Source organism: Equus przewalskii, chromosome 11, assembly GCF_037783145.1.
Source record: "Equus przewalskii isolate Varuska chromosome 11, EquPr2, whole genome shotgun sequence".
NCBI lineage: Eukaryota > Metazoa > Chordata > Mammalia > Perissodactyla > Equidae > Equus > Equus przewalskii.
In genome coordinates, this window is record NC_091841.1 from 27,975,904 (window position 1) to 27,989,923 (window position 14,020).

A 14,020-nucleotide genomic window follows, 5' to 3' on the forward strand; every position below is an offset into this window, starting at 1 on the left:
CTCAGAAGCCTGGAATCTGTCTCAAAATTACCCCAGCCCTCCTCCCTGGACGGGAGCAGAACCTGAGCCCCGCACACGTCCCGCTTCCTCGGAGGCTCAGGCCAGATGGGGAGGCAGTAAAAGCAGCAGACCTGGCAGCGGTGCTGCTGACACGCAGGATCCAGAGGTAATCTTAGCCAGCGCGAGACAGGGGCCAGGGGCCAGGCACCCCGAGCAGGCCAGAGGGCCCCGCCCGCTGAGCAGAGGGGAGAGAGATAGCTTTGGGGCACCTCTGCACTGGGAGGGGAGGGGAGGTGCAGGAAGCGCTGGGGGGGCACAGGTCCAGTGGCAGGGGAGCCTGCCCAGCCCACCTTACCCTCGCCATGCCCTCAGGCCCCGGCAGCCCAAGCCTGCCTCTCAGGCTCCTCCCTGCCCTCCACCACCTCCCCCTTTCATCTTCCATGGGGCCCCTGGCTCAGCACGCCCCCTCCACCAGCACATCGGGGCCCCAGTACTTTGCTGCACTCCCTGGGTCCTGCCGTGCCAGCCACCCCCCCTCAGACTGCAGGCAGGACAGAGGCCAGCAGTACTGCTCCGTGTGCCCCTGTGAGAAGAGAGGAGTCAAGGGCTGGGCCTCATCTGGGGATCCTGCATTTGGCTCCACCTCCTGGTCTGCTCCCTGTTCTGCACAATTCACTCCCTGGCTTGCTAGCCTGTGCACGTGGCAGTCTCCCCGCTCTCCCACCCCACCCTGTGAAATGCTCTCCCGGCACTCTTGGACAGTGCACAGCTCCCATGTACTCTAAGCCAGCTTCAGCCCTGCCCACGTGAGGGTTCTCCCTCACTGCCGGGCCCATGGGCTCCCTCGTGCCCCTGGGAGAAGCTGGCCCAGGAGAGTCTGCACACAGCCCGAGACCAGCAGGCGCCCCGTGGGACGTGGGCCTACCTCGATGCGGCCCGTGTCCGGCTGGAAGCTGCGTGCGGGGTCCTCGGTGGTGACCCGGCACTGGATGGCACAGCCATTGATGCGGATGTTCTCCTGCCGCAGGCCCAGGTCGGGCAGGCTCCGGCCCTCAGCCACGTGGATCTGGGCGTGGACCAGGTCCACACTGCAGGTTGGGGAGAAGGAGCGGAGCGTGAGGCAAGGGATGGGTGAGGAGGGCAGTCCACACGCAGACACGGCCGGGCCCAGCCTGCCCTGCCCCTGCCCGCCCTTAACCAGCTGCGGCAACCAGTCGGCTCCTCCCGACCAGACCAGCAGCCCCTGCCCTGCAGCGCCCGGAGCTGGGAACTCTGCACAGTCTGAAGAGGAGGAACGGGGCAGCTCGAGGGCCAGCTGAGACATCTGCGTGGACCTGCTCTTGCACCTCCCCCAAACCGCCCCTCCCCACACTCTGCCCTTCTTCCTTCCTGGGGTCTCTCTGTCCTGCCTCCCCCAAACCCTCCCCTTATAAAGCCTGGATTTGAAGCCTCAGATGGCCTTTCTTAGAGCGGCATGTGCTACACTGCGGTTTGCAAGAGAACGGGGTTGTGAGGGCCAGGCTCGCGGAAATGGGGACTACAGCAGTTGGAGGGTCCACACAGGTGGGTGCTGTGGTCGGGACACCATCCTCCCAGGACCTGTGCTGCAGCTGGGCTTGTGCCCAAGACCACCCCACCCCCCCACCCCGAAAATCTGACAGCACAGAGCTCTCCAAATGGGCTTGGTTTTATAAGCTCAGCCTCACTGACTGCCACGCTCCTAAGGACAGCAACAAATCCAAGTGGAACAGCTGTTAAGAAAAAACACTTAAGGTTTAAAATTTATTGTCACTGAGGCTTGTGGTAAGGACAGCCTGGAAACTACGCTGCCAGATCTTCCTCAGTGTTCCGTATTTCCTGCTAAACCGCTTCGTAGTAGTAATGCTGACTACTGCGTATCGCCATGTCCACATGCCATGGACGCTGGCTGTGCTCTTTCCAGGCTTTATCTCTATAATAATGCTCAGAGAGTCACTGTCACTCCCACCAGAGGAGGAGCCTGAGGGTCAAGAGGCTGCAGCTCACCCAAGCTCCACGCAGCTAGGGATCTGGGAGGAACCTGCGCCTCAGTCTGTGTTCTGGGTGACATAAAACCCCTGCTCCCAAGCAAGCAAAGACTTCTAGGGTTAACAGAGCAGGCTCACAGCGGGCAGGCTCAGGATGGATGACAACTTTACAGCAGCGTGATGGGAACAATCTCATGGAGCCAGAGTATGGAGCGTCCACCTTGACTCAGTCTTGACCTCGAGAGAACGAGGAGTCCGGGGACCTCCGTGCACCTGCCGGCCAAAGGCAGGCGCCCCAGCAGCATCCTCGATCTCACGTGGGGTCAGGGGTCAGGGAAGGAACTGTCAGGAAAGTTCCATGGTGAGACAGACTGGCCCAAAGCCAGGGCTTGACACTTAAATGGCTCAAAGTATCTTCCTTGAAACAATGAAAGCCCATTTAATTGTTTATAAAATGGGCAGGTTTTTAAAAATCTCTATACTCGATGCTTGTGGGAGAACAAACTGGTACAAACAATCTAGAAAGCTGATTAGGTGAGATGCCGCTCATCCTTTGATCCGGTGATCCCGCTAAAGGGGTCTGTCCGCGGGACTCTTCAGAGGCAGAAACAGACTCAGGGACAAAGATGCTAACCGACACGCCCTCAACAACCACAAAGCTGGAAACAACCTAATTGTCTAATACCAGAGCACTTATTCGTAAATAAGTTATGAAACACACAGATGACAGAATAGTATGCAGCCACTAAAAGTATCTAGAAAGAATAACAGCCTGGGGGAATGTCTTCAACAAATATTAAACTTAAAATATAGAATAAAAATTCTATACAAAACATCTCAATTGTCTCAAACTATTTATATAGTAAAGTAAATAAAGACGGAAAGAAACCAAAACATTTAGAGTAGGCACAGGCAATACAGCACAGGGCTGGACAGAGACCAGCTGTGTGACCTTGGGCAACTCTCTTAACCTCTCTGAGCCTCGGTTTCCTCATCTGAGAAATGGGGACGATCGGCACCATGCCCCAGTGCACCTGTGAGGTGCAGCATGCAGCATGGCACAGCCAGGAGCCTCCTCAGCGTCCAATTCTGAATTGTTTCTATTTGCTCCTTTGAACTAACTCCTACAGTAAGCGTGTAATGCTTTTATAATACTCTCCATAAAAAGTAGGTATCTGGATCCCTCACCGCTCTCTACCCCAGCGGAGAGTGAGCTGAGCTCCCGGCCGCCCGCTCCCTAGGAGCCACCTGAGGTGGATGTCACACAAAAGAGGGAAGATGCCCTTCCTGGCACCGCCCCCTGCTGTCGGCAGCTCCTGGGCTGCCCACCGAGCCCCCGGCCCTAGCCCGAGTCCCATGCTCACTCGGTGATCTCCTCAGTGACAGTGTGCTCCACCTGCAGGCGGGAGTTGACCTCGATGAAGTAGTGCTTGCCGTGCTTGTCCACCAGGAACTCCACTGTGCCCGCGTTCTCGTAGCCCACCTGTGGGGCAGCCGTGTAAGCAGAGCGTGGTGAAGCAAGCCCGACAGAGACTCAGTCCCACCCACCGGGTGGGTTCCATATAAGAGACTGCAGCGAACCCTGCCCAATGGATGGCAGCAGCCCGCCAGCCCTGCCCCGGGGGGCGAGCATCCTGAGCCCATGGCTAGGCCCCTGCCTGGCCGTCTCCCCCAGGACTCCACCAGGAGCCTCAGATGGCGGCACCCAGCTTGTCTGGGAAGGGACGTGAGCAGAAGCTCCCGACCGCCCCAGACTCGGCGCCCTCTCCCCAGCACAGGCCCCACCCCCATACACCCGGCCTCTCCTGGACCCTTCTCGTTCTTAGAGGGTCTTCAGAAAGTTCCCCTCTACTCCGTCATCACCTCTGTCTACTACTCAAAGAGACGCCATCTGAGAGGAACCAAGAGATGATGGCTCTAACGCAAAATTCAAGCCTAATTCTAGTTTCACTTCTGGTCCCACCAAAACCACAAACTAGACTTCAAATGGCTCCCTTCGACCTGTTCTGGATGAAACATGGCATAAGCCAATGAGTCAGACCAATCTCAAGGTGTGAATGTGCCTCGTATGAAGTCACCAAAATCTGAACTCTAAATTAGACCCTACCCAACACCTCCTATTAACCGCTGAGGCCCCGCCGCAGAGCACCGACCCCGGCTTTCAGTGTGGGGCAGGTTAGTCATCCGCTGTCGCCTCTTCTGGGCCCAGGCTGCCTAAGAGGTCTGAGGGAGCACAGCTCTGGATGGAGAGCAGGACCAGAGGCCCACCTGGTGGCCAGAAGAACTGAGAGAAGGACCCCTGCTACAGGTCTGGGGGCAGATCACTGCTCGGGGAGCCAGCTGCTGTCTCCCGCCTCCACACCCCAGCAGAGACTGGCCAAAGGAGGACCTTAGGAGCAAATGGGTTGCAATAAATGTGACAAAGGGGACAATTAACACTGAGTGAGAAAGAAACGCCTTAATAATGTTGCTTTATCTTGATGGGATCCACAGAATCTCATCCCTTTTCTTCTGGGGTTTGTTGGTGCCATGCGGAAGCTCAGTCTGTGCAGAGGGGGCTGAGGGAGTGGCTGGCGACCTCTTTCCCTCCCTCTTCTCAGCCTTTCTGTTCTCCAGGCTTGGGCCTCTGGGCCTGGCACCTCTGCTGTCAAACAGCAAGGATCCCAAGGACCCCGCATCAGCCCTCTGTCCTCCAAGAGAGTCCCTCCCCCATCCTCCCAGAGCCGGTCTCCCTGGGCCTCCCTGCTCCCCAGCAGGCACCCGAGTGACCCCTGGCCACGGGGCCTACGCCTGCAGGAGCTCAGAGCGAGCCTGCAGGAACAGGCTCCCTGTCTCCACATGGGAGACTGTCCCCGAGCGCCCCTGCCCTTCACCTGCTTAGCAAGTTTGACAGAGTCGCCTGTGAGCCGGGCCCGAAGCTGGGGGTCCAGGTGGGCCGCAGGGGCAATCTCAACGACTTTCTGGTGCCGCCGCTGGATGGAACAGTCTCGCTCATACAGGTGCAGAATGTTCCCGTACTGGTCCCCTGGGGTGGAAGGTAAAGCGGACTCAGCTTCTGCTGGCATTTGAACACCTCCGAAACGCCCAACAACCCCACACAACCACTGTGGCCAGTCAGGGCCTGCTCCCAGCAGTGATGGCCAGCCAGGACAGAAACTGTCACAGCCGAGGCCTCGAGGCCCTGAGCAGCCCGGCCCCCACAGCCTGCCTTCCTGGCGGAGGATCTTCCTGAGGCAGGCTCCTGGAGCTGTCCCGAGGGCCAGCCACCGGGAGCCCAGGAGGATGGAGGCCTGCTCTGCTCCCGCCTCGCACTGTAGCCCCAGCAATGCTCCCCACTCACCCAGGATCTGCACCTCGATGTGGCGCGGCTTCTCAATGAACTTCTCCACAAACAGCGCCCCGTTCCCGAAGGCGGCCAGAGCCTCCGAGTAGGCCCGGGTGTAGTTGTCCTCCAGCTCCTGGGAGGGCAGGCGAGCCGAGCAGACCTTGAGCCCGCAGCTCTGCCTCTCCGGCTGCAGGACCCCCGCCCACTCCCAGAGCCCCAGGGTCTGCTCTGGGGGCCTCCCAGCCCTCCCTGCTCTGCTCTCCGGCTTCTGCTCACCTCGTAGCTGTGCACGACCCTCATGCCACGCCCCCCGCCCCCATAGGCGGCCTTGAAGATAATGGGGAAGCCGTAGGTGTTGGAGAACTCATGGGCCTCATGCAGGGAAGTGATGGGGGCGTCTGTGCCGGGGACCACGGGGACACCTGTAGGGAGACAGGCACGTGTGGGGTCTCTGTAACAGGCTGGAGTCCCTGCTAAAACCCACTAGCCCCCTTCTCAGACAGCCCCTCTTGAAGAGCTGCGTGGCCCCGCCATGGCCTGCCCACCAAATTCACCTGCAGAGATGGCGATGGCCCGGGCCTCCACCTTATCTCCCATCTTGCGGACCACCTCTGGGCTCGGCCCGATGAACCGGACCCCTGCATCCTGGCAGGCTTGGGCAAAGTCTGCTCGCTCTGACAGGAACCCGTAGCCAGGGTGCACGGCGTCCACGTTGTTTTCCTGGGGGCAGGGCCGGTGAGAAGAGAGGAACGCCCCTCAAATCCTGTCCCACAGGCCCTGACCAAACCCTGTGGCTCTTGCACCTCCCCCAGCTCACTTGCTCCGTTCGCTCATTCATTCCTTCATTCATCTGTTCACAGAGACTTACTGCTGGCTGGCATGGAGGGCACATGCACAGCACAGGGAAGGCTCAGGACCCAGTCCTGGCCCTCAAGAGGCCGCCTGGCCCAGCCGGCTCACCTTGGCCACCTTGATGATGTCTGGGATGTGCAGATAGGCCTGCACAGGGGCGAGGCCGCGGCCGATGAGGTAGGCTTCATCCGCTTTCTGCCGGTGCATCTGGCCCGTGTCCTGCTCTGAGTAGACAGCCACAGTGCGGATGCCCAGCTCTGTGCAGGCCCGGAACACACGGATAGCGATCTCACCTGTGGGTGGGGGCAACAGGGGGAGAAGTTAGATTCCTGGGTCCTGAGAGAAGTGGATAGCGGGGCAGGGATGGAAAAAGAGAGCTAAGGTGGGGCTGGCCGCGTGGCCCCTCTCACCATGTGCTCACCTCTGTTGGCCACCATGACCTTCTTGATGGGCTTGTACTCCAGACGCCGGACATTTGGGGAGGCGGCGGGGGCGGTGGAGGTTCGGCGGATGCCCAGGAGCCTCAGGCCCCCATGCACGGTTCGGAACTTCAGCATCTGGGGAGGGAAGTCAGAGCCGGGTTAGAGCAGCCTCAGCACAGAGGGTCCCCGGGAAGAGTGAGGGTCCCACCTGAGCCCCACAGCAGTCCCCCAAGGAAGCCAGTACCACCACGCTCAATTCCTGGTCAAGCCCAAGATTCCCTGGAGGGCTGACCAACGCAGGGAAAGGAGCAAATTCATACCCAAATGGGACCCCCAGCTTACCCTAGTACTCTGTACGCACTGTAATTTTTACAACACTTGAAGTTCTTAAAGCAATTTCAGAGGCCAGCCAGAGGCCCTGTGTGACCCCAGCGTGTGTACTGTCAGTGTCCTTTGACGCCCTCTGCCAGGCACCGCGGTCCCGACAGCCTCAGGCTTCAGAAGCTCCCACGCCACCCTGACCCCACTGAGGGATGACACGCGTCCCTCCCTCGGGCTCCATCCGGCTGGGCAACAAGGTAACAATGATCTTAAGGGCAAAGCCACATCAATGTGACCTCTCAGGAAGCAAGCCTCCGCTCGGGTGAAACACAGAGTCCAACAAACAGCGGCCGAAACCTTCCTTTCTACTGAGCACTATTAAATACATTAGTAATGAAAACCAACAGAGGGCAAGTGAAACAGGCCGGGCACAATATGGTCAATACTGCATGATTCCATTTACATGAGGTCCTAGAATTGTTGACTTCAGAGAGACAGACAGCAGGATGGTGGGTGCAGGCCTGGGGGATGGGAACGGGGACAGTGTTGAATGGGGACAGTGCTTCCATTTTGCCAGATGTAAAGAGTTCTGGAAATGGACAGTGGGGATGGTTGCACAGCAGTGTGAATGTACTTAGTGCCACTGAACTGTGCGCTTAAAAATGGTTAAGTCGGGGCTGGCCCAGGGGCACAGTGGTTAAGTTTGCACACTCCACTTTGGTGGCCTGGGGTTCACTGGTTGGGATCCCAGGCATGGACCTACGCACTGCTGCTCAAGCCATGCTGTGGAAGGCATCCCACATATGAAGTAGAGGAAGATGAGCACAGATGTTGGCTCAGGGCCAATCTTCCTCAGCAAAAAATAAGAGGATTGGCAGTGGATGTTAGCTCAGGGCTAATCTTCCTCACACAAAAAAAAAGGTTAGGATGGCAAATTCTGTTATATATATTTCACCACACCACAAAGAATTTTAAAAAAATCAATGGAGGGTAACTTATATCCCAGAATGTAGAAAATCTTCAGAGGTCAACCACCCCCTCATTTTACGAATGAAGAAAACCAAGGCTCAGACAAGCTTACGAAGATGTGTTCCAAGTCACACAGCTATTCACAGAGGACCCAGCCGGCATTCAGTCCCTCAGCCTGCCCAGTGTTTGTATCTATCTAAGCACGTGACTTATTTCTTAGGAAAGTTTAAAATGCTTGACTCAACCATTTTAAGGAACATAAAAATATATTCAATAAACAAGACACATTTGCAAAAACCTCAATGTTATATTATGGCCAACAAGATGGTGAATGGGGAAATAAAGACCAAATAGAAGAAAAAGAGAAAAGAAATAAGGAAATAAACAGAAGGAAGAGAAAAAGAGGGAAGCCCTCAGATGAGGGGAGAGAGGACAGCCACCGAGCATCGACCCTGAGCCAGGCCCGGGCCCAAGCGGCAAGGACAAGGCAACGGAAGCCTCCACTCTCACAGGACGTCACAGAGAAAGGAGAAGACAAAAGGAAAAACTGGACAGAAGAAAGGACCTCCCAGATCATGGTTAGCGAATGCCCCAAAGGAGAGAAAACAGACCGTTTTGCCAGTTCCCCGGGAGAAGCCAACCAGGCTGGGCTAGAGCAGCCCTCTCTGAGGGCACGTGAGCGGGACCCACGGCGGGAGAAGCAGCGGCCATGCACAGAGCTGCAGGGAACACACCACGCGTACAAGGAGCAGCGATGGGCAAGGCCCCGAGGGAAGAACAAGCTGGACATGTTCCAGAAAGAGCCATCAGAGAGCTGGGGGGAGGTGGGTGTGGCGTGAGGTGAGGCTGAAGGCTTGGGCAGGGCCCGACTGCCCAGGCCCCTCAACTCCCCTCTAAGCACAGCGGGACGAGGGCAGAGGCCTGAGCGCTGTGTGTCTGGAGAAGATCTCTGGCCTGGAGAGCAGCGAGGACTGACAGAGGGTGCACGCTGGGGGCCGTGCTGGGGCCAAGACGGGATACACAGTGCCTCCGACTAGGGTGGGAGCAATGCAGGCCAGGGAACTGGGGAGAATTTGGGGGTATGATAGGCAAGATTTGCAGAGAGATCCACTGTGAAGAGAAAGCAAAGGAAAAACTCCAGGATGGGGATGGGGGTGGGAGTGGGGAGTGGAAGTGACCTGCCCTGCCCAGCAGAGACTGAGGACCAGCCCTGCTGGGAGGGGCTGGAGCCCGCAGGAGAGGTCAGAGCAAGGCAGAAAGCCTGGGGCTGTGGGCAAACGGGTGGTGTTTGAAGCCATGGACTGGAGAACAGGCTGGAGAGGAGAGGTGGACCCCTTTGGGACCCACGAACGAGCAGAGAGTCTGGATGAGGAGGAAGAGCCAGTGAAGGAGATGAGGGGCCCCAGGAGGAAGGAGGGAAGCAGGAAGCACCGTGTCTGTCAGTTGGGCAGAAGCATGCGCTGTCAGGAGGTGTGAACGCCTAGAGGCAGAGTCAGACGAGGCCGGAGCTGGGCTGCTGCGCGAGGCAGGCCGAGCCCTGGACCGGGAGGCGGGCGCCCCGCGAGGAACCCGGCTGCACGGACACGGCGGGGAGTCAGCCTTGCTGGGCTCTGGCTCATCTTGCAAAATGGAGGACAATGTTCTTACTCGCTAATTACAAAGAGGATGAACCTGGCAGACACCGCGGTGACCCAGAGATGTAGGCCAACATCGCTGGCACGACACGGACATCACGTGCCTCCTGATCCGAGGCCAAGAAGGACCTGAGGGGTGTTCCTGCCACAGAGGCACAGCCTGAATCCAACCCAGAGACAACATGAGGCCAACCCAAATGAAGGGACACTCCACAGAATACCTGGCCTGTATTCTTCAAACATGTCAAAGGTCGTGGAAGACAAAGATGAAAGAACGTTCAGATTACAGGAGGCTGAAGAGACATAATGAAATGAATTTGCATTTCGAAAAGAAACGCAACAAAATGTGTGATCCTGGACGCATCCTGGATTTCTGTTGTGAGAAAGGACATTAGGGAGACAACTGACAAAATTTAAATAAGGTCTGCAGATTAGAACTAGAGCATTGTGTCAACGTTAATTTCCAGTCCTGATCATTGTCCCGTGGGGCTGGCAGAGGATATCCTCATTCTTGGGAAAAATCACTTACTGCTTAGGGATTTAGGGGAATCGAATCTGCAACTTCCGCTCAAATGGTTCAGTGAAAAACATAAGAATAATGAAGAAAATATTGTAAATATTAGTATTTGGGGAATTTGGGTAAGGGGTGTGAGAGAATTCTTTGTACTGCCTTTGCAACTCTTCTGTAAGTCTGAAGTTATTTCAAAATAAGAAATGAAAAGTGCCATCCCTCTGGCCAACCCTGACGGAAGAGAGAACCGTGGGGAGCGGCACGTGCTCACAAGAGGCGCCGAGTATCAGCTGGGCGCTCAGGGCTGGGAGCATTTGACTTTCGCACCTTCCGGAAAGGAAAGCGAGTGCACTTCAAATGTTCTCCTGTTATCTCCCCCTCACAGAATACTAGCTGCCTAATCCTCTGCTCGCTCCGGATACCCCGCCCACTGGAGGGAAATCCTTTCCTGGAGGAGCAGCTGGGAGCGGGCAGGCCCTGGCATCGACAGCACACACACCAGACAGCAGGCGTGGGTGCGAATCCCGACCTCGTCCTGGGCACCGCACACTCTGCTCAGGGCGCAGGTGGGATCTGCAGGCGGGAGAGGGTCGAGCAGAAAGAGCCTGAACTACGGCAGAGGGTCAAGTCAAGAAGAGTCCAGGCACTCCTCCAGGGCAGCACAGCAACAGAACAATCAAGATCAGTGGCTACTAAAGCGTCAACAGCCTCATCTGGCCAGGAATCACCACATTCAAAAGAGAGCAGTGAGGCGCCACCACTGCCTATTAAATTAGCAACAGCGCTGTAAACAGATTAATGCTGCTAAGGCCTGTGGGAGACAGACCCGCCAGGAGTGGTCGAATGTCAGGGCAGCTCCCTGGAAGCCACTTGCAAAAGCCACCAAGAGCCTTTGTTATATCTATCTACTTTGGCCCAGTCCCTACACTGCATCTAGGAATGCAAACCAAGGGAACATTCTAAAATGAGAACCCAGATGGATGCAGAAAGATGTTCAAAACAGCACTGTTTACAATAGTAGAGTTAGAACCTACTTAAAGATCCAACATTCAGGCATCTATACAGATATTATGCAACCATAAAAAATGACTGTTTGCATAGTCTTGATGACACAGAAATGCTTATGATAGAATGTGATGCTAAAAAATTAAAAGATAAATAATATTATCTCATGATGTGTTTTTTGTTTGGTTGTTTTTTTTTTTTTTGCAGGGTAAGATTCGCCCTGAGCTAACATCTGCTGCCAATCTTCCTCTTTTTTTTTTCATCCCCTCCCCACAGCCCCAGTGCGTGGTTGTATATCCTGGTTGTAGGTCCTTCTAGTTCTTCTATGTGAGCTGCTGCCACAGCATGGCTACTGACACATAGGTGGTGTGGTTCTGCGATCAAGAAACAAACCCAGGCCACAAAGTGAACTTGAACCGCTAGGCCATTGGGGCTAGCTTACGAAGTTTTTCTAAGGTAAAGAAAATAACTGGGAGGAACTCTGTCAGCATGTCACTGTCACTCATGTCTATGTTCTAGAATTGGTATGGTGGTGTTCTTTCCTGCTTCTTTGTGCTTCTCTCTACATTCTATATTTTCTCCATTGGGGATGCAGTATTTATAGCTAGAAAGCAAAGTGAAGAAAGAGAGGGGAGAGGAAGACCTTTGCAGAAAGAAGCTAAGAGGAGCTCCTGAATCATCTCCCTAAGTGAGATGAGAGGCTCGGCTTAGATCCTGTGAGAACTCTGCTGCGAGTGGGGCTGGTGCTCCCCTCCCCACACACAGCAGGGCCACCTCACCCTCCTCCCCTGTTGCCCCAGGTGAGCCTGCTGGAGGTCTTCCTCACCGGTCTACAGGTGAGCGTCCTCACAGCTGGAGCCACTGGCACCAGGATTCTCAAACATTTTCAGGGAAGCCCAATCTTTGCTCCCACGTGGGTGGGTTGACTGCTGTGACCACCTGGGCACTTACCCATTGTCTTGCAGGTACATAGATCACTTCTGTCCCCACTCCCACCACACACCCTCCCCACTTCCTTTTCCAGATAAAGAAAGGGATCCCTGGAAGCTACGCCCACAGGGTGGGTGAGGGAGTCTCACCACCAGGCCTGAGAGACCCTTTTGCACACGTTCTCGCACTTTATCCTCACACAGGCTTCCTTGGCAGTCTCACCTTACAAACCAAGACCCAGGCCTGGGCAGTCGGGAGTGCATCTGAATGCCCAGCAGCACTGCGTCCCAGCGAAAGCAGGCCTGGCCTTGAGACCTGAGCAGTCCAGGCCCTGGGGCGCAGGAGCCAGCCAGGTAGATGTTTATAGAGGGGAAAGCTCAGAGCGCTTGGCTGAAGTCAGAGCAGTGGGGCAAGTGGGGCAGAGAGCAGCCTTGTCCAACTGGCAGCCCAGCGCGAGCCTGGAGTCAGCAGGCCTGGGTCTGCCCCCAGCCCTACCTTCCCCAGCTGTGAGGTCTGGGCACCTGAGGCTTCATTTCCCCATCTGTAAAATTGAGTAACACGACCTCCATCCTTGGGGGCCCTGAAGGGACTCACCGAGCCCCCCCGGGCCAGTGCACCCTGAGTGTGATGCCTCAGGCGATAAACACCGGCTGCCATCACTACCTTCCCACTGGCCTTTCCTCCCAGATGAGTGCAGGGAGCAAGAAGGAACCGCCAGCGTCCACACAGCCATGCACAACCCACACTCTGTACCCACTCACTCAGGGCAGGGCCACAGCACCAGGACAGGAGAGCCCAGAATGTGCGCCACTTGCCCAGTGGCCCTCGCTGGACGAGGAGAGCAGATCGCACTCACAGGAAGACCGACACCCACCAAAGGCAGATGGGGAGTCCCGGGTACAGTGGGCTGCGCCCTCCCCGGAGCACTCACCCCGCACCAGCCAGGCGCCCAGAGCTGCTTCTGCCCAGGGAGGCCACGGGCTGCAGGCTGCCCCGCCTGAGCTCACTGGCCCCAGGATACAAAGTTCTCAGGCTCCAGACTGTTGGAAGCCGGGGCAGCAGCCAAAGCTGGACTCAGGGGACGGGGCACTGGCAACGGCTTCCCGCCTCCTCCAGCTCTGGGCCCAGAGGGGGCCTGGAGCGAAGGGGAGGCCGGGAGGTTGAGTCATGCAGGCAGCAGGTGATTCACAGCCCAAAGCCTGCTCCCCAACCCCAGGGACCGGGAAAGACTGGGAGGGAGGTGGTCTGACGCAGGACACCAGCCAGGAGAGGGACAGCAGACTTTCCGCTGCCACTTGAGTTAAAGGCACAGAAACGTCAGCCAGCAAGCACAATGCAGCCGGAGGCTAGTCAGGAGGGGATCTCGTGTATGAGAGAGGGCACAGGTCACACTGCCCCTCAGAACCTAGACACAGCCCTGCAGCTCAGTTCACGGCTTAGTCACATGTGAACCCTCCCAACCCCCAAGCCAGGCTTGGGACCTGAGGACGCAAAGAAGAGTAAAAATACTGCCTCATTCTCAGAACATCTCTACCCTTCTCAGAACTTGTTAACCCAGCGCAGCCTTTTTCCTGGTGAACTCCCACTCCCCTCCGAGACCTGAAACTCAGGAGGTTTGGCTGCCTGGTGCTTCCCAAAACCCTTCCAGAATCACCTCTGCTGGGAGAAAACCTGCAGGACATCTGTGGGCCACCTCGTGGAGCCCCCCGAAGCAAGGCCTTCGTGGGTCACGTGTGTAATGAGTTCACTCTGGGTGTGCTGGTCTGGAATGGGCCAAAGGGAAGAGCTGAGTGAGCAGATCCCCACCACTCCCTGAACCTCACCCCCAACCCCCCAGCTGGAGGAGGGGCCCCTGAGCAGGGCTTGGGGGAGGCGCAGGCCAGAGGCCATGCAGTGGGGGGCACCTGCCGCGACCACAGGTAGAAGCAGAGCACCAAGGCGTGAGCGGGGGCTGCTGGGAAGGCCTCAGGACACCAAACTCCCTTCCTGAAACCCTCCTGGAGGGGCTGTCTCTGGCATTAGAACAGGACCCCTGTCCCGAGATC

The 14,020-nt window shown here is 56.8% G+C and overlaps 1 protein-coding gene across 26 annotated transcripts in view; it reads right to left on the bottom strand.

The window, feature by feature from the left end:
- The window catches only part of PC (pyruvate carboxylase), a 90,453-nt gene that overhangs the window by 16,346 nt on the left and 60,087 nt on the right, over positions 1-14,020 (bottom strand). For 24 of the 26 annotated variants that reach the window (XM_070564284.1, XM_070564297.1, XM_070564295.1 and 21 more), the window contains 8 exons: positions 6,605-6,740; positions 6,292-6,476; positions 5,886-6,051; positions 5,608-5,753; positions 5,347-5,464; positions 4,880-5,031; positions 3,371-3,489; positions 926-1,088 (listed from right to left, as the gene is read on the bottom strand). In XM_070564284.1, coding sequence (XP_070420385.1) covers positions 926-1,088; positions 3,371-3,489; positions 4,880-5,031; positions 5,347-5,464; positions 5,608-5,753; positions 5,886-6,051; positions 6,292-6,476; positions 6,605-6,740 — 1,185 coding nt within the window. Of the gene's footprint in view, positions 1-925; positions 1,089-3,370; positions 3,490-4,879; positions 5,032-5,346; positions 5,465-5,607; positions 5,754-5,885; positions 6,052-6,291; positions 6,477-6,604; positions 6,741-12,906; positions 13,108-13,629; positions 13,739-14,020 lie in introns of those variants that run through there. The other 2 variants (XM_070564309.1, XM_070564298.1) reach the window with 2 other exon arrangements.